We start from the raw sequence: 20,612 nt of genomic DNA on the forward strand, positions 1-20,612 counted from the left end.
TGTTTCCCCAAAAGAAACAGACAGCTCAATCTGTTTTCTTTTGCAGTTCTATTTTTCGGCAAGATGTAAGATTTTCTGAGCTTCAGGGTGTTTTTTTTAATTTCATTTTTAATAACAGATTTATATGCAAATTAGGAACTATTGTTTGGTATTAGGTTTCACTGGTACTTGGTAAATAAATTATTGAATCTTTAGTTTGCACGTATGGTCTAATAAAAGTTGAATAAATTGATTTGCAATGTACATTTAGTATAGTATTTAGACTACATCAGCTAAAAGCATATTATTTAATGAGCTGTATGTGCTTACGGTCAGCTCTGTTTCCTGACATGTAATTAACTATAGAATGAGTTGCTTGAAATCACCTGACACTCTGGATGCCTCCGGCAGTAGTTTGATGCTAATGCTGCCCGACAGTGGCAAGTGACTATAATGTGCAGAGTACACAAGAAAATGCATGCGCATAACCACACAATGTTCCAGCATTGAATGTGGGATCTGCATGTCATGTGCATTGACACATCACATTTTTGATTAAAAAAACAAAACAACCATCACATGAAATGCACAGTGAAAGCAGTTGGATTCACACAGTTTATTTTGTAAAGTTTAATAGTCCATATTAAGTTTATAGCGTTAACAGTATCAGCCACAAGTGTAGGAACACAGCAGAAATACAATACACGAGGAGTAGGGGTTGCCAGCCTTACACTGACATTTGCTGCATTAGCAACTTTTTCACATGTGGGTCATGGGTACAGTAGATGGATGAGGCTGCAGTGTGTTACGTGGAACATGCACAGTGATGCACACACACTCTTTGTCACGCCACTATACAGATTCCACATAATGGATTAGTCACCCCAGATTTCATTGCTCTTCAGCGAGAATATAAACATGTAGGTTCCCTGCCAGCACAACTGGATGTATGTGCATATCCAAAGGGCGGGTTCTTTTTTTTCACCTGATGTTTTTGATTAATTTTGTTGTGCCTGCAGGCTTAGAATAGCTTTTTAAATGTTACAGTGTCCCAATTTGAGAGGAATTGTGATAAATGCATATTAAGCAAGACGATTGAAGCGTTTCATTTTCATAACATATTCACACACGCTTAAGATACATATTTTTGTAATTCCTTATGCAAAACCGTAAACAATAAATACATCCCAGCTCTGGTCAAAATTTTCAAGAAAAAAACAAAAAGTGTGGTAGTAAGGCATTTGGCCTCCATGTAGCCAAGAGAACAGCTCCAGTGCTACATGGCATAGATTCTCTGGAGTCTCTTTAGGGGGTTCATACCTTCTTTTTTTTTTGTAAAAATATCATTCTGACATCGGAAAGGTGTAGTGGGTTTAAAGCCCTTTTGTCAGAGCATGCATATCTCCTGTAGATTTTTGTTTGGGTTGAGATCTTGAGGTCTGTTATTAGCGTATATGAGCTACATCATCTTCAATGACGTCAAACTATTTGATTTCTTGTCCCCTATGGATTTGAGAATCAACATCCTGGAAAGGACCACTTCCATGAGAAATATTAGGGGAATTGTGTAGCATTCTTCTGAGCACTTGTGTATTTTTGACATTACACTTTTCACAAACATTAAGACACCCACAGCTTTTTGTGTAAAGGGTTACAAATCATAATTTTTATTCTCTTAGGAAAATGATGATAACGCTAGGGTTTGGCCATTTTTCACAATTTTTCACATTCCCTGTGGATACATGAAGATATAAAGCATAAAAAATAACGACGTCTGTTGCTGTTCACACATATGATTCCAGAGTGATTGGTACATATGAGTTATCTTTAGCTGGGGGCAAAAAACATTGTTTTCCACCAGAAAATCAATTTGTTTCCATGGTGACACTGTCCTCCCTTGTCCAATTTCCTGGGCTGCTTTTTATGGATAGCTTTATTGAACTTTATTAAAACAGAGAAGAGGGAGAAAGGAGTGTCTAATTTCTCACATTCTGTAATATCTAGGTATAAGGAGGTAGATCATTGACAAAGGCTCAAAGTGATCTTTTAGTCATATAGCATTATTATCTTCTAAGCCACTTACAATACTTTTTGCACCTGGGCAATAAATTACCTCTACAATCCAGTAATGCTGTGTGTTTTCACTCTGGTGTTCTTATCTAGTTTGTCTTATCTATAACTGAAAAGAAGAACATTAACTTCTTGAATTAACCTCTTTGGAAAAAAATATAGTAAACTCAGAAAAAGAAAATATTCAACATTTTATTTGAATATTTTTCAATCAATAAAAATTCATCCATGTAGTTTATCCTAAAATATGTTGTAGAATTGATGTTTTTCTGTTAACATAACATGAGCAGGATATAACCTTTTAAGAACTCCCTCTACTGTTGTGCAGTGTGCATCCTGTTGTGCTTATATACTGCAAGTTTTTAATTCAAACAGATTAATATTTTTCCATCCTTGAACAGAAGATTTCATGTTTAATAAAATGTGACAGTCAAAATGTATAAGATAGATAGATAGATACTTTATCGATCCCAAGCTGGGAAATTCCAGTGTTACAGCAGCAGGTACACACAACACACCCTACGAAATATATATAAACAAACAAATGGAAAAATATAAGAAGAAGGAAAATAAATTTACATGAAATAGTGCAGTACTGTATGTGCAATCAGTTACCAGATATGTGCATAGGAACCTGGTAACAAGAGAGCAAAAGTGCTGGGATTTGTGTTAGACAGAGTCCAGAGTCTCTCTATCAGACTGTTGTTGATGTTGACTGCCAGGTACTTGACGTCTGCACCCCCTCCCACAGAAAGAAACGAACGGCTATGAGTTTAAAAAAGATGTTCATAGCAAACAAAAGTGAAATATTGCTTCATTATACTTTTCGTATCACACAGCCAATTTCTCTGCCAAATCACGTAAGAGTTTCATCATATTTAAGTAAAACAGAGTGGAGCTCTGTTCTTTATACTGGAGTCCCACTGCATGCCTCATGATGGATTCGACCTTTAGCCCATACAATAGCAATCTCAGTGGTGCCATGGCCCTTTGTTACGGAGTCAAAGCAAAGTGTCACATCCTTTCAGTTCAATCTTTTTCCATAAAAGATGAAAGGATTCCTGAATGAGTACATTCACGTTTTATGAAAAAAGGAGGGAAAGGCTTCCAGCTTAGCAATCTTACAGAAGGTTACAGTTTTCTATTTACATTTATCAATGAAATGTCTGTATTCCAAGAACACCATGAACATCTCATGATGTTCAGTGATATTTCTGTTTCCATCGGCTGTTTACATCCAATGCCTGTTACAGAAGTAACAGCAGAAGGTACATTTATAGAGGCCCAACAGTCCCCTTAAATTCCATCGAGCCGCACCAATTTGCACACACTTATTACCCCCGCCCCCTTAAGTATGCATCATTCATCAAGATCCATGTATTTGAGACTCATCAAAGCAAACAAACAAAGAAAGTAAGAAAATGCTAATTATCATTGATGTGCTTGCTGCATATCATCATTTTACAAAGTAGCTTAATCAATATGCCCTAGTGTGAGCATTCTGCTGCAGCGTTTCTTGACAGAAAAAAAAAGGGGCCTGGGAAATCGGTGAAAATGTACTTGATCAGCCCCTTTGTCCGGATCTGCGCGAAAATTTCAACTTGTTCCTTCTTGGCCGCATTCAAACAATCACACACACAGTCAGGTTTGAACACATCCTTGAAATAACACTATATGAAAGAATTGTGATTGTTCAAATGTTTTTTGCAGAGCAGTACATAAATGTGCACTCTCAAAAACCCACAGCCACTGATGTAACTTCCCTTAAATTGCCTTTGATTTCGACGCTTGGTTATCTACATTGCTGCACTTTCACAAGTTTTCTTTGTTTGTTCAAGTTCTTTGAACAAGCAGCAAGAGCCACAGTAAATGGACTATGTTTATATGGAGCTGTAGTCTTATCACTCAGTCACATTCACCCATTTACACACATTCATACAGCACTGCGATTTATGGCGCTTTTTCACATTCATGCACTGCCGGAAGAGCCATCAGAGGCAATTTAGGGTTAAGTCTCTTGCCAAAGGACACATCGGCGTGTGGGAAGCTGGGATCGAACCGCCGACTCTACCTCCTGAGCCTAGCCGCCCATGACAGTGACAGCTCTGCCTGAGATGAACAACGCCAGGCTTCCTCTAGACTAATGCCTTTAATTTGTTTACCTTGATCAAATAGACCTCATCACCAGAGGAATTTGTCTCCTGAATGTGTTTGGCAGGTCCTGAGCAATAATTCAACACAATCATCATTTGTCAGAGAGACCCTGACAGTCGGCCTAATTAACTTGGTTGTGACAAAGGAGCTGTCTTGTGGAAACTAGGCACATCAATCCATCCATGAAGGCATATGTTTTCATAATGCTTCCAATACAGTAAGCTGAAACCTGCCTATTAGGCGTCGGAGGAAACTTCATCTATGACACAGACTAACGATCCGTTGGTTGGAAAAGAAAAGCTGAATATGTATTTGTTTGTCAGATTTTAATATGTTGTGACGATATGCCAAGCAGTTCTTTCAGTTCAGTGTTTTAAATAAAGCTTGCACACAATATACAAAGGAAACACTTAAGTTTAAGCCGTTGTTTATTGATACAGTAAAGATATACTACCGGGCTTCTTATCTTCCTTGGTGTTTATTCCCAAACACCTATGTGTAAACCACTCTGAAAAGAGTCTGAGAGATGAGAATGAGTGCTGAAAGCATTTTATATCCAGCAATTTACCATTTTTATTCATATATTTCACCATGCACATCATATAAACAAAACCTCAAAATGTTGCCTTGCTGCAGACAGACAGGAAAGTTGACGGAGAGTGTCATCTATCATTAAGGAGTCATTTTAACAGCCAGACATTAAGGTTAGTGGTTCCCAGCGTCTCCTGACATCCCTAAAAGCCACTTCTACATTATCCGGAAACAAAAAAATTACCAGTTTGCTCAAAGGCTTTTCTGCCCCTGGCTGACATTAAAATGTTCTTTGACATCGTTCTCTGGGGAATTATATATACAGTCAAGCCCGAAATTATTCATACCCCTGGCAAATTTTGACTTAAAGTTACTTTTATTCAACCTGCAAGTTTTTTCTTGATTTGAAATGACACAGGCGTCTCCGAGAAGAGAATAAGACGATGTACAAGAGGCATCATTGTGGGAAAAAATATTTCTCAGCTTTTATTTACATTTGAACAAAAAGTGGCATGTCCAAAATTATTCATACCCTTTGCAAACTATCCAAAGTTCTATACCATTCCAAATAGTCCAAGCTGTTATAAAGCATCCTAATTACCCTGATTCATTGGGAATAGCTGTTTGAATCAAGTCAACAGGTGAAAAACAGCAGCTCTCTGCAGTTGGTTTGTGGACAGTCATGGCTAAGACAAAGGAGCCCACTGAGGACCTGCGGCTGCGCATTGTGGCTGCTCACAAGTCAGGAAAGGGCTATAAGGCCATATCTAAATGTTTTCAAGTTCCAGTGGCTACAGTGCAAAGTATTATTAAAAAATACAAGATGTTCCGCACTGTGGAAAATCTCAGAGGACGTGGTCGGAAGCCAAAAGTGACACCTGTGTCAAGGATCACCACCAAGGCCATCCTGGTGAATCTGGGCTCTGCTGGTGGCAACGTCTCTAGGCAGACAGTCCAACGGACGATGCACACTGCTGGGTTCAACGGCGCAGACCAAGGAGGACGCCACTTCTCCAGATAAGGCACACAAAAGCCCGCTTGGCCTTTGCAAATGTTCATCTGGACAAAGAAGAAGACTTCTAGTCTTCTGTTTTATGGTCAGATGAAACAAAAGTTGAATTGTTTGGCCACAATGATGTATCCTTCATTTGGCGTAAAAAAGTAGAAGCCTTCAGCCCCACTGTCAAACATGGTGGTGGGAACCTAATGCTTTGGGGGGGTTCAGCCAATGGACCAGGGAACCTAATCACAATAAATGGCACCATGAAAAAAGAGCAATACATCAAGATTCTCAACAACAACATCAAGCAGTCTGGAGAGAAACTTGGCCTTTGGGCACCAGTGGACATTTCAGCACGACAACGACCCAAAACACACAGCAAAAGTGGTGAAGAAATGGATGGCGGGCAAAAACATTAACGTTTTGCAGTGGCCCAGCCAGAGTCCTGACTTGAATCCAATTGAGAATCTGTGGAAGGAGCTAAAGATCAGGGTGATGGCAAGGAGACCCTCCAACCTGAAAGAGTTGGATGCTGGTTGAATAAAAGTAACTTTAAGACAAAATTTGCAAGGGGTATGAATCATTTCGGGCTTGGCTGTATATATGCACTGTTCACACATTCAAAATTCTCTCTGCCGCCTCACTCTGTTACTGCTTTGCTAAGTGACTATTTTTAAGAAATCTTCCAATATTAATGTAATTAAGTTTTTAAAGACGCAGATGAGTTTTGTTAAAGTTTCTGTGAGTGTGTCTGTTAAAGTGGCTCCACAGAATATCTGAATGAAACTCGTACACGTGTTTGTGTCTGTTTGCAGCAAGGCAGCGCGTTTACTACTTGTCACTCTGTCTTTTACAGTTTCCTTTTTATTTTCCACTATATTGACCTCTTCTGCTCTGACAAACAACAAGCTTCTCAATTATCATTTTTCATCTCTGCCTTTAAAGGCTAATTTTAGCCAAAATTACAAAAACAGTTCTAGACAAGACTCGGACAAAACCTAGTATGGTCAATGCAAAAAATTGAGAACGTAGTTACCACTAATTAGGATATGTTTTCAGCCCTGTCTGTTTGTTGGTCTGTTGGTTAGTTAGTTAGTTTGTTTGTTTGTCAGCAGAATTACGCAAAAACAACGGAACAGATGGAAATGTTATCATTGCAAGGATTTTGGACATTTTCACCGAATAACGCATTCATCTTAATGAAATATTATTTAGGGGACTGATTTCCTTTATAGTGTATAATTTGGTACAGCTTGATTGATTTTAAGAGAGCTGTTGGCCCTTGGCGGTGCTGTGTGCTCCACTGAGTGTGCTTCTAGTTGCAAAGTCTGTTGTGGAACAGCTGTAAATTATTACTTCCAATGGAAAGTAGCTGAGGCCTGCTTGCATCGTATTTACATTAAGTCTATTGTCATCTAGTTTGACCCCTTTATCTGTTTGCTTCTCTCTTACTCTCTGCTCTCATTTAAAGCATGAATAAAGCCGAATAAAAAAAAAAAGCTCTTGTTATTATTATTTATTATTATCATTATATTATTTTCTGTTGTCATACAATAGAATGTGTATGAAATAGTCACTGAAACACAGCAGTCACTTCCATGCTGGTCAGTTGAATGAGAGGCATGCAGAGGTGTGCCTGTGGAAGGAAAGACAGCTATGGTGACTCCTTCATAGAAAGAAGATGTAAAGTTTGTCCCAAAAATCATCTTGGAAAAGAAAAGTCACTGTACATGTCTGGGGAGTCAGTCAATCTGGTGAAAAAGGTGCTAAATTGGCATCTGTTCATGTTCATACCACCCTGATGACATGATAGAAACCATTTCCACCAATTCAGGTTAAAAGACCGGTGAGGTAACTTGTCAGTCAGTCTTAAAATTTTGCGGTCCAGCCAAAACGATCTCGTTTGTTTTCCGGATTATTTGACAATATTGAGTTTTGTTGAATTAGTTCCAAATTTAAACTTTCCAGTAACCTGGAAAGACGTGATACCAGCTGGGGTTTTAAATGTCACTTATAAATGCCAAAGATGATTACCTGTCCCGCAAACCAAAATTCCCTCCACTGCTATTGTTTGGTGTAGTTTGGTGGCAGCAAAAGTCGAACCACAAATCTCCACACGGCTTGATACCACCAGGAGTGTATTAACATCCCGGGTCATGTGTGTACAAATATTGACCCAGAAAAATAGAGAAGCACGGAAATTCATGGAAACAAAGCAAAAAAAGAAATGTTTGCAAACACACCTGAAAGCGAAATGTGAGAACACAATGCCCAGCATAACCTTTAACATCTAACATATTTGAAGTTAGGCGACATCAATCGAATATGCAAGAAATGCTGTCTGGTCTGTCAATTATTAAGCTGTTGGTTCAGAAATAAGCATTATTATTATCTTATTTTCACAGTTCAGAAATAAGCATTTTTATTATCTTATTTTAACAGTCAAACATTTGATACGGAACGATAACGGAGCATGCAAGGGTGCATTGTTTCTCAGTGCCCTTATTCGAATACAGCAATAATCCAGCGTGTATACCGCCATCCTCTTTCCATCTCAAACATAGAACATACACAATTTTGTGTGCACCATAGTTTCACCTTCATATTCAGTCTGGGTGGTGATATCATGCAGTTGCCCGAGACTGCAAATGTTTACATGATCAAAGTCACAACTTCACTTGACCTGAAACCTGGAGGTAAAGTGCTGTAGTCTTTCTTCTCTTCCACACAACCACACAGGCACACACACAGAGATGTGATTTGATTCCCTGCGGAGAGGAGATTGGTAATGCTTTCAATCTTTGGGAAATCACTGCTAGGATATAGACAGAAAAAGAAACCTTATGTAGCCTTGTGGATTACAAACGCCTCAAAGATGCTCTGTAAACCACAAGCTCCGTCTTGCAACCAGCGTTTGATCCTAGACCAACTACAATCTGTACAGAGAAGCTGCAGCGGACTTCTCACACTGGGGCATATTGATTTGGCCACTTCCTGCAAAGATGATATGCGGAAAGCACATCAATGCGACTTTGCATTTTCTTACCACCTTTGTTTATTTGCTTTGGTGAGTCTCAAAGCTTAGGATGACGTGATGAAAAACGACAGTAGATTTCATCACTGCGAGGCTACGTCCATGATTGACTAATGTGTTGGATCAAGTAGAAAAAAAATATCTATTTTCCACTTATTTATATCAGCCAAATGAAAAATGGCACCAAAAATAGAATTTCGCCTGCTGTGCTGATGCAGTGCAGATGGTGATGGACATTAACATTCATAGCCTGACTTGTTTTATCTGCTCCTGCGTTGTGTTCGCACACCTCGCAGTTCAGCACACAATCACTCTAAATGTAATGAAGTCTCAGCGGTATTCAGAGCCTCTTCACACAAAGAAGAGGGAGCGAGCTGTTTGGGTTTTCTTGCTGTTTTCTTTAATTTGTTTTCTTATGGTGTTGTTGTTGGTTTTGTGTTGCATTGTAGTGCTGTACTTCATACCATGAATTTGCTGTACTGTGGGTGTGGCTTATTGAGACAAATTCCCATGGTGACAATTGACCCTTTGCTAAATCCATCCATCAAACAGCGATAGTACAATAATCGCTTGGCAGGCCACTCAGACTCAGTGATTGTAAGTGCAATAATCTGCCTTAAAAGAATTTGTAGGGTGTGTCACTGTCGATTCGATTTTTGTCCTTCGAAAAAGTCTGTTCATGGACGCTTGAGTAAAGATTATTTTGTCACAATACATTACAGCGTTGCAGTGAAATCACTATCAATCTCTGGTAAGAAGAAAATATAACTGCTTGTGAGTATAGTAAAAGATACAGTGTAATTTTGCAAAACTACACTGCCTCTGTTCATTGTCGTTTATACGTATTTATGTATTTTAAATATGGTGATAGAATCTGTACATAGAATAACTCCAAAGACTAACTGTCCAATAAACTATGTATTTATCATTTATGCAGCTTTACCTTCAGACAAACTGGAGGGAAAAAAATTTGATTTCAACTCTCAGACTAAGCGTTATCTTCCAAAAGCAATTATAACATATTTCAAAATGCTATGGACAACGCAGCCAGCTGTAAATTGGTGAAGGGGTTGTTGAGATAAGACTGTTCTCCCCCGGAAGATGACTCACAATATTGGGAGTATTGAGGCGGGTCCTCAATACTCCAAACATCGTAATATATATAGTGATATAGTATGTCCAGTCCAATGGTGTGCTGTACTGAGGTTGGCTTGACCAGACAGGTAGAGACACAACTGGGTCAGTCAGTGGCAATGGACATACAGCATAATACATAACCACAGCTGTCTGTGAGATTTCCTCGTGTCACTGTCGGCCGGCCTGACAGACGCGGCGGAACCAGCAGATCCTCTTCCTGTCATTGATAAACTGCCCCTTACAAGCTAGCAGCATCAAAATTCAGCATGGACATGCAGCCTGTCAGATACACTACATATTTTTGTGTCAGTATGCGTGCGTGCGTGCATGTGTGTTTGTGTGGCTAGCAGGCAGAAAGCCAGCATGACCCAACTCCAGCTTTAGTGCAGTGCTGCAGGCAGCTGTGCCGCAAACACGCTGCTGTGGATCACCGCGAGGGCCTTTTATTTAGGTCACAGTCTGTTCTTCAGCGACCAACAGAAGGGATCTCTGTCAACTGCAATGAATACCTTTAGTTGGACGCAACCCACTTTTTGCCCTGCAAGAAGTGGACACTGTGCGTGTCTGTGATGTATGTGGCGTGTGCTTTGTGTTCACTCTTGTAGCCTCAGCATATTGCGGCCGGGGGGGGTTGGGATTGACCATTGAATGTTTTTCTCCCCGCTACCAATACGACAATACAATACATCGGCTTATTCCCTCCCAGAGCGATTTGATCCCCTGGTTCAAGGAAATTGCATGAATAATTTCCCCAATTTTTTTATTAAAATAACACACAGTTTACTGAAACTTCAAAGGAAATAATAAATCAGACTTTCTATAATCGTGCAAATAGATACATTCAGTATGTGTCCTACACAGTGTCCTCTAGGTACGTAAAGACCTGAAATTATGTTTCATTTCACTGCTCTAGCTCCCTCATTTTCTCCTATCTTTTGTCCCCTCACCCCCTCTTCCTCCTTGTTTTCCTTCTTTTTTTTGATGTTGGTATTTACCACAGTGGCCTTTGGAAGTGCATTTTAAATCGCAGTAATGACTTCCCAGACTCAACCAAACTACTGTCACAGTGCTACAGCCTTGTGCGTGGGCTCTTATTAGCCTCACCTCCGGTCCATTGGAAACAGTGTGGGTTCAGTGACTATCCAGTCACAGCCCCAGATGTGTAAGGAAGGCAGTTTAAGGGTGCTGATGGATGCCTTTGTTTTCATGTCACCATGTAAGGGAAAGGTCGTTTATTGCCAGTTGCCTTGACCGGCCCAGAGGCTGACAGCCGGGTTTTACAGGCCAATTGGTTTAGCCCACTAGAGGTATAGAAGGTGTGTGATTAGGCTGTTATCATTCGTTGTCTTTGTGATTGGGGGGGATAAGCATGCAAACTGACCTGTTGTACTGTAAAGCAAAAATGAATGCACTTTTTGAGTATTTCCAGATCTGTTGCATCAATTGTTCCGTGAAAGCACTGGATTGAAGTTAAGAGACTGCATACCGCAGTTTTGGTGAAATCATCTGAGGGATTAAGACTCCCCTCAGGATGCCTCTGCATTCGCGTCATGTTTCATTTCTTACCTTACCCTTGAACAATTTTAGCACACACTTTAGCTGGAAACGCATTTGAACTCTCCTTGATTTGTCTTCCTTTGTTTCTCTCCGTTTCCTCAATCCCCTGTCACTTTTTCAGAGCAAAGCCAGCAAGCGGTGGAAAAGGAAGCTTGAGGATAAATATGGATGTTAGGGACCACATGCCAACCGCTGCTATATTTAGATTTGCTCTTTTTTAAACTTTTAAAGGACAAAAATGTTGAATCAACATCAGGAAATGTTCTCATCTGTGAAGGAGTGCCAAAAAGCATCTTCTTGAAATTGAAGCAGATGAATTCATAACACTGTTCTTTGAGTGTCTGCAAATATGAGATATTTATAATTCTATTCTCTGTCTCTCTTTTCTTGTTTCTTTGTTTGTTTGATCTTCCTCATGGCTGCGTGTTTCTCTGTAGAAGTAGTTTTGGGGCCTGTGCAGACTTCCCGCGGCAGCAGTTGGATGTGCATGTTGACCCCATCACGATGACAATGAAAGGCCTGTCCAGTAGCCGAAGTCACCATCACACGGTGACTTGTGACCCCTCTTACGACTCTATGACCCTGGGGCGCGCGGATCGTCGGCCCTACTTCCTCAACCCTGGGGAGTCTCATCCTGCTGACCACCCTTGCTACACCCAGCGCAACTCCTTCCAGTCCGAGTGCAGCGCATACCCTGACCTGGCCAGCTGCACCTTCCCTCGCAGACATTACAGCTCCCACCATGAGCTGAAGGAGGAGTGTGGCGCCTTGGTGCCATATACAGGGCCAACGGGAAGCAGTAAGGGAAGTGGAGGAAACAACAACCGCATCTCCTCTAACCTGCTGGAGCAGTTTGAGTGCCAGGCACCATTACGGCATGAGGGCTACCACACGCTGCAGTACAAGCGCACTGCGGTAGAACACCAACGCAGTGACAGCCCTGGTCGGATCCGCCACCTTGTTCACTCTGTCCAGAAGCTTTTCACCAAGTCACACTCCCTGGAGGGGCCCTCGGGGTCTGGTGGAGGAGGGAGTGGGAGGATGAATGGTAGCAAATCCAGTCCTGATGACCCTCCCTCGTCCTCTGGCACCCTGAAGCACAGCAAACGCAGTAAGAGCAAAGACCGCTCAAAGTCTGAGCCTAAGATGCGCACTGCCATCTCAGGCTACTGGAGCTCGGACGATACACTCGACCGGGAGATGTGCCTCTACCACCATCACCATGGGGGAAGCAGTGGAGGTCTGCCCTCAGGGGTCATGACTATGGGGCGCCACCCAGACAAATCTCAGTCGCAGTACTTCATGGAGTCCTATAACACCATCAGTGCGCACTCTCTCAAGACATCACGCAGCAACAATGATGTGAAATGCTCGACCTGCTCTGGGGGCGGCAGCGGAGGGCTGCCGCTGGTGAGCGCACTGGATGGCCAAGTGCAGCTGAAGAAGAGCTTGTGGTCTTCTACTCTGACGGTGAGCAGAGCAAGAGAGGTCTACCAGAAAGCCTCAGTCAACCTAGATAAAGCTCTAGTGAAAGCCGAGCAGGGACGCACCTGCCACTTCCTACAGGTAGGACTGTTATAACAACCCCACCTCCAGCATGCCACGCTTCATGCATCATCCGGCAGCTGCAGCTCCTCCATGCTCCTGTTTTTCTGCATGAGTTTGTGTGTGTCTGTGCGAGTTAGAGGGATTGATCAGGGAGGCACTGGCCCAGATCAGGTCCTGTTCCATTGTGTCTCACTTGATCATTGGTCTCATGTTGACTTAATCCCTCATATAATCATAAACCATTTAGCAAAATCATCACATGTCATCTTCTCCTCTGTGGTTGTGCCAACATGCTCATGTGAGCAGGTGGATGTTTATGCCATTGCCCTCTGTACTGCACCTACTGTACCTACAGTAAATCCCAAGTAACAGGATAGTGTGTGCAGCATTCAAACATTTTGGTGATTTTATATACATTGTCTGACGGGTTAGGTTCATGTAGCCTTGCCACTTACCAGCATGTATATTTTTTTATGTTATACAAGTCAAGGAAAGCGGACCAGAAATAACCCCTCTCATCCTTTTTTAATTTTTTTTTTTGCATAAATGGCAAATTCAGTGGTATTGGTCATAACAGCAGTGTTGTGCATGCATCAGTGTGTGTGTGTGTGTGTGTGTGTGTGTTTGTGTGTGTGTGTGTGTGTGTGTGTGTGTGTGTGTGTGTGTGTGTGTGTGTGTGTGTGTGTGTGTGTGTGTGTGTGTGTGTGTGTGTGTGTGTGTGTGTGTGTGTGTGTGTGTGTGTGTCTGTGTGTGTGTGTGTGTGTGTGTGTATATCTTACTCATAGGTTGAAATTAGGGCTCTATACTCTGAGATCAGAGAGACAGAGGTGAGCAGACAAAGAGAGGAAATACAAAATGCTCCAATGTCGAAAAGGACGGACACACATACATGCAGACACATCAGCCCACTCGATCGTGCTACTCTCGTTCTGTTTTGGAGAAGATAAAAGTGTTTCAGAGTGCATATATTTTCTCTTGTCAGGGTGAGCTGAAAATATAAGCCTGAGGAGAGAAATAGAGAGACAAGGCAGAGGGAATAGGAAGAAAGGTGCATGCGTGATTGTATAGGGAAAAAACCAGAGGAGAGCAAATAAAGGCAAAGGATGTGATCAGGGCAAGTAAAGGTGATAAAGCAAGAGTGAGGGAGCATAAAAGACAGAGAAAGATCTGCGTGGCTGTGCATTTTAATAACCAGGAAAACTGAGAGAGCAGCCCAAGGAAGGTTGTTGTCACTGCAACATTCCTCCCAGCCTAAGAAAGCCGTTGCTTTTTTTCTAGAAAGAGAGACGGAAGGGGGGAAAAAAGGCTTTAGTGGATAGCAGCCTGACAAGTGAGTCTGAAGACAACAAAGACACAGGCACACACAGGCACACATTAATTTAATGCCTGACCCTCGCATGCCCTTTTACGACATTCACATGGTAGAATATGTGAATATTACAACAAATATTCTGTACTCGTCTGCGAAGGTAAAAGGGTTAAAAAGCATGACTTCATTTTTTTTTTTTATATATATGCCCTTTTCTCTCAGTAACAGTAATACAACACTTCTGATGTCATCACAGACCCAATCTTTCCCAAGATGTTAACACGGTGTTTGGTTGCCCCTGACATCAAGGTCAGCTTGGTTTCCTAGCTACACACCGGTGTGTTGAATGATTCACATGCACTTTTCTTTCTCGCTCTGTATCTCATTTCTTTCACTTCAGAGCCGGTGCCCTAGCAGCCACTCACGTTGGCGCTACAGTGGTTCTGCTGTACAAAACCCCCTTTGTTTTCCCTCTCTCTCTCTCTCTATGTTTGCTGTCTGTGACTCTCTCTCTCTCTCTCTCTCTCTTTTAGATCAGGGATGCGAGATACCTTTACCTCTTTTTATCTTTACCTTCATTATGTGTTTGAAAAGTCAGGAGAGCAGACAGAGGCCAGCGCTACTGCAGCGTTTTGTCAAAACAGTTAATTCCCTGCATTTGATATGCCACATGCATCACAGGACAAACAAAAGAAGGCCTCCGGCACTCACAGGCTTACGGTATGATCAAGGCAGACCATGCATTGATACTGTAACTATTGCTCCTGTTATGGCAATGAGTGCACTGTGGGATACAGCTGTACTCAGACCAGGGTAGGAAATATCTCAGCCTTTTTTCATGAGTGAGTCCATCTTTATGACTTCTTCGGAGGGTGACCTGTGTTCACTTCCTCCTCACCTTATCTCACCTCACCTCTACAGGTGCCTCAGGATGACTGGAGCGGTTTCTCTCCACTGGGGAAGGACGATGAGATTCCGTGCCGGCGGATGCGCAGCGGCAGCTACATCAAAGCCATGGCAGAAGAAGACAGCGGCGACTCGGACTGTAGCCCCAAACCCTCGCCCAAAGTCCAGGCACGGCGAGCAAGCTACCTGAAGGCCACTCAGCCGTCGATCACAGAGATGACCACGCTCAAGTGAGTGTGTGCTGAAACAAATATTTTCTGTGTCAATCATTCACGTTAATATTTCTTTTTTTGGGGGGATCAATTAAGATAGACATCGGGATCAATTAGATGAGACATTACATGAACAAATTGATCGATTTTCCAAAAATGTTGTTGAATTATTTTCTCCCATCCTCCTAATCACTTCCAAATCACTTAATACCTGTTTTAATCTATGGTGTAACCATATGCCTGCCTGTGCAGTATATTATTTCTGAGTGTGTATACGATGCAGTCCTCATGAACATAGTGTTGAAGGGGGCTGAAAGCCTGTGGTCAAACTGTGCAGTCTCAGTGAAACAGACGGGAGAGATAAATGGTATTAGAGAAACTGAGATAACTCAACAAACAGTGGGAGAGGGAGTCGCGCGGTGTTGCTCAAGTGACTCCCCCGAAAGCAGTCTAGCTCATGTGAGAATGCCCAACTCTCAGTGGCCACAGCTTAATTACCTGCTCTGTGATAACATCTTCATCGTTGGCCTCTGTATCTTCATACAATCACACAAACACATTGACCGAAATTAGCCTTGATTGATAATATACTGTACGATGCCTGTTCATTTACTGAAGTCTCTTCAAAATTAAATGCATTGGTATTCAGATATATTCTCTTTCACGGAGCCACTCTCTCTGAACGACGTGTGGTTGAAAGCGAAGTGAAATTAAGTTTCTTGTTGCATGAGGCATTCTCTGCTCACCAGCAGCATGAGCTCATTAAGTATGCAGCGGTACTGGAGCCGACCAAGATTCTCCACAATAAGGTCCACATAAAAACTAGATTTGGCTGACGCAAGAAGGTCAGAGGTAACATTTTCTGACTTCATTTCTCTTTCTGAACAAGATGCACAGTTCAAAAAAGAATTACGAACTGGGAGAAGGGAGAATGAAGTTGCAAAGCTTGGTTTCACACACAACCTATTTTTGTAGCCATCATTTCTCCAATCATTGCTGAGATTTGGGGATGTGGAATGAGGCAAAAAATATGGGAAGTCAGACAGACTATCATATAGGTTTACCACGCGCACACACACACACACACACACACACACACACAAAATGATCCAAACTTTCTTTTAAACATCAGTCACTTTTCACAGACTGACTTCCTGGTTTTTAACTTGCTGTTTTCGTCCTCCATAACTATGCAGAACTATCCCGATTTGTTATTTTGGTGGGTGCAGTGTTATTATAACTGATAGACCTGATGGCTAACTATGAAAACATAAAATTTGAAATTTCCTTCACCATTTTTATTACTGGACATGACAACTCGGGACCTAACGGATTTGGTTAAATCAAATCAAGTCATATCTAATAGAAATATTTTCCCTCATACAGCCATGGGACTGTGAGAGAATTTGGGGGCACAAGTGTTTCCTGTTTTAGACCATTACCTGTATAAAATACAAAGATGAGGAGAACACCAGTGGGTCATCAGTCATTGTTACTGGTTGCACAAACATGGGCACACACAGTCGTGCCCATGTTAGTGCAAGTGGCGGCGCTTGGCGCCCACTAATGACTAGAATTTGGCCCAGGGAACGCCATCACAGTCTGACGGCACCCAGTGGAACAAACCCAACAGCACATTGGAGGTAGAGATCTGGGCGGAAGCAGCTGACATCTTGTTTTCACACTGTGCTTTTGGGAGCTGGCACAAGTCTGTGTTACACTCTGCAATGATTAAATAATCAGCTTGGTTGTTCCGTATGTTTTGGAGCCCATTCTTTGATCTTTGTGTCCTTGACTGGTGAATGACTGTTCATGAGATATTGTGGGATTTATTTTTTTCCCTCAGCCAAACCTAGCCTTCCTCCTTATTAAGACACAGTGCACAGATAACGCATGTATTTAAGCTGTGCTGATTATTCTTGGCAGACAAACATCAATTACCTTATTTTTTGCTTGTCTCACTCACCAACAGCGACATTCCGCAAATTAGTTCATTCCCGGCCTAGATTTTATCCTGAATTTTTTTTCCGTGTCCAACTGAGAACAGATTTCATCTCCAGCCATCATCGCTTTAAGGGATTTTATTTGGAGAGTGACAAGAAAGCGCAGTTGGAAGAAACAGGAGAAGGTAATATAGGGTAGGGCAGTTGGACAGAGAAAACTCCTCGGGAGCAGGAGGAGCAAGCTGACAGGAAAGAAGAGGAGAACCAAGCACAAGGACAAAATGGCATGATGAAGAAGATGGCGGAAAAAGACGGCAGATAAGAAAAGAACAGATCTAAGTTTACAATAAGTCTCTGTGATGCAGCGGATATCAGCAGACAGCTTTAAACAGCCTTTATTCCTGACTGGCAGAGGAGCATGTGTTCATTAATGTCACTTGTTCCAGAGACGGACACCCAGAGGCTGACCTCCTCCCCGTTAGGTGTTACTGATTACTGCCTGGGTCTGCCTTTCACGTTGCCACAATTGAAATAACTGGTCCTGCCTATAATCAGCCCCACAGGGAAATCAAGATGAGTGGATAGAGACAGTCGTGTAGGTAGATTCTTCCTTTACTTTATTCTTCCATGCATCAGCTCCAGTAAAATGCTACTAATAATAATAATAAATTTCATTTATAGAGCACTTTTCATTGCTAAAAGCAATCTCAAAGTGCTAAAAAGACTCCAGATGGCTGATGTGTATGATTCATACAAATCTCTCAGACTTACAATACTGTGCATCATGATTTATTTTCTCAGCTTTATAGATATATCCTTTCATCTCAATCATCAAGTGAATATGGTGCCCCAGAAAAAAAGGGATATGTTGTGTGGGCAAAAATAGAGAAGATGAAACAAGTGCTATGACAAAAAAATTGAAAAAGAAAACAGGAGTTGAAAATGATCTAGTACAGAAAGTTTATATTTTTTATTTCATTAATAGATTGGATGTTATTGGAAAATACATATTGTCCCACTCGATCAACTGTTATTTGTGAGAAGGTAATGTGACATTGTTGTAGAGCAACAATGTTCAAAATGTGAGACTCACTTAATGAAGTAGTTATTTTATCCCAAACCATGATCTTTATCAAAGCCTTACCAAGTTTCTTTGTGCCTTAAACTTTAACCATCACAGTGTGACATCAGAAAACAGTGTTCTCTATTTTTGAAACGGCAATGCCGCCGTGTCGATAGTGGTCATCTAATCAAGTCAGATTAGAAGAAGCTTAGATGTGTTGTTGTGGAGGCCATGGACCTGCAATGGTTTTTGTCATTTCCATGTGAAGGCTTTAGTTATATTAGTTTGCATGTTGATTTTATTTGAAATAAATTAATAAATATGAATTTTTGTCCCCCTTATTAAACTGTGATTAAATTACTAATGGCTCATCTGTCATTCAAATTCCCTGTTTGTCTTTACTGACCTCTTCCCTTCATTCTTCAATCCAAGAAAGAGTAATCTAGTTTGCTTGGCTGTGGTAACTATGCTCTATTTTTAGGAGGAAATGCATAATTAATGCAGACCCGACCTGGAGCCAGGAGAGAGAGAGAGATTTCTGAGTTCCCTCTAGTTGGTTTAGCAGGTCATGATGTTTGTCAAGAAGAACGCGAGTCTGTACACGTGTCTGTGCACGTGTCTGTAAATGTCATATGAAAAGAAAAAGAGAGACAAAGTGTTAAATATAGGTTGTATTGTACCTTGATTTTTAGAATAGATTTTCTAATCTTTGCTGTATTCATTTCTGAGTTCCCTCTGGTTGGTTTAGCTTTAGCATGTCACAATGTTCGTCAAGAAGAACGCGAGTCAGCTTTTTAGGTTTTATTTCCACTGATTAATGAATTGTTTCGCTTGCACCAAACTGCTGCATTACCTAAACACATGCACACATAGGCGTGAAGCATGCTGAGCGATCAGATTCAGAGGCAGGTGAGAGCTAATGAGACACCTATTCATCTTCCTTGGAGATGGGATGTGTGCGTGCGTGCGTGCGTGCGTGCGTGCGTGCGTGTGTCAATTTGTAAGTCATTATTTATGTGAAAGAAATTCCGTCTGTTTTCTCACTGTACCCTGTTTCAGCAAGCACAAGGTGCTTCAAGGGCGGACTACCTAAGCAACTGCGAGTGTTCTCAATAGTACTGCGCTTTTTGATTAAATAAGGGCATCTCCTGAAGCAATTGTGGATTGATCCATATCTTTGGCTTCGTACATGCTGCCAAGTACTCTGCAAATACCCTCTCTCACCCTCTTTTTATCACTTAATCTCTCTCTCTCGCTCCTTTGTCTCTCTCCCGATTTGTTGCTTGCCTCCTGCAAAGCTCCTTTATTCCTGCTTTGACTTTTTTCTCCTTTTTTCTCCTCCCTCATTTTTTCTCTCTTTTTCCTTCTCTTGCGGCAGGATTTCCACAGAGCACTCACCCAAGCTGCAGATCCGGAGTCACAGCTATCTGCGGGCGGTGAGTGAGGTTTCCATCAATAGGAGTCTGGACAGCTTGGACCCAGCAGGGCTGCTGGCCTCGCCTAAATTTCGCTCACGAAACGAGAGCTACATGAGAGCCATGAGCACCATCAGCCAGGTTAGTGGCACCCAGGGGCCCGTGCCTCTCTGCCTTTGGCCCTTACACCCCCTGTACCTTAAATGTAATGTCCAATGAGGTCATGCAGGGGGGAGGAAATCCCATCCGTAGCCATCCTAAGGCCTGAATTAACAGGAATATAAGGTCACCAGCCGTCAAAGAATGAACAGTACAAAAAAAAAACTCCCAATTAGAGTAAATGTCTGCGTGCTGTTATCTGGAGCTCATGTAATTGGAGGTGCTTTCAGATTCGCTAATTAAGCAGGAGGGCATGCAGAACCCCCCCCCCCCCCCCCCCCCCCCCCCCCCCCCAACCACCCATCCCCTCCGTCTCCCTAATGTGCTCCTTCTGCCTCGCCATACTTTGTGAAGCATAATGACAAGCTTAAGATTCCTCAATTTGGCATCTGCTATGTAAGAGATCGAAATCAAGCATTAACGTGCAGCCATATGAATTCTATGAGCAACTGAAATGGGGATCGGCTTTTGGAGTGACAGGGGAGCTTACCTTTTTGCCTGGGGTAATGGGGATATATACTCCCCCTCCAAAGCCCATGGGCAACATTTTGTCTCGCTGACTGAATGATGGACCCTTGAGACATCCCTTCAAGTC

General features: G+C 41.9%; 1 protein-coding gene across 4 annotated transcripts in view; it reads left to right on the forward strand.

Moving 5' to 3' along the window:
• The window catches only part of dlgap1b (discs, large (Drosophila) homolog-associated protein 1b), a 93,501-nt gene that overhangs the window by 38,016 nt on the left and 34,873 nt on the right, over nt 1-20,612 (forward strand). For 2 of the 4 annotated variants that reach the window (XM_035619578.1, XM_035619575.2), the window contains exons 3-5: nt 11,900-13,028; nt 15,241-15,455; nt 19,822-19,999. In XM_035619578.1, coding sequence (XP_035475471.1) covers nt 11,967-13,028; nt 15,241-15,455; nt 19,822-19,999 — 1,455 coding nt within the window. In that variant the 5' untranslated portion in view covers nt 11,900-11,966. The remainder of the gene's footprint in view (nt 1-11,899; nt 13,029-15,240; nt 15,456-19,821; nt 20,000-20,612) is intronic. The other 2 variants (XM_035619576.2, XM_035619577.2) reach the window with 2 other exon arrangements.

The sequence above is a fragment of the Scophthalmus maximus genome, chromosome 21 (assembly GCF_022379125.1).
Source record: "Scophthalmus maximus strain ysfricsl-2021 chromosome 21, ASM2237912v1, whole genome shotgun sequence".
In the NCBI taxonomy this organism is placed as follows: domain Eukaryota; kingdom Metazoa; phylum Chordata; class Actinopteri; order Pleuronectiformes; family Scophthalmidae; genus Scophthalmus; species Scophthalmus maximus.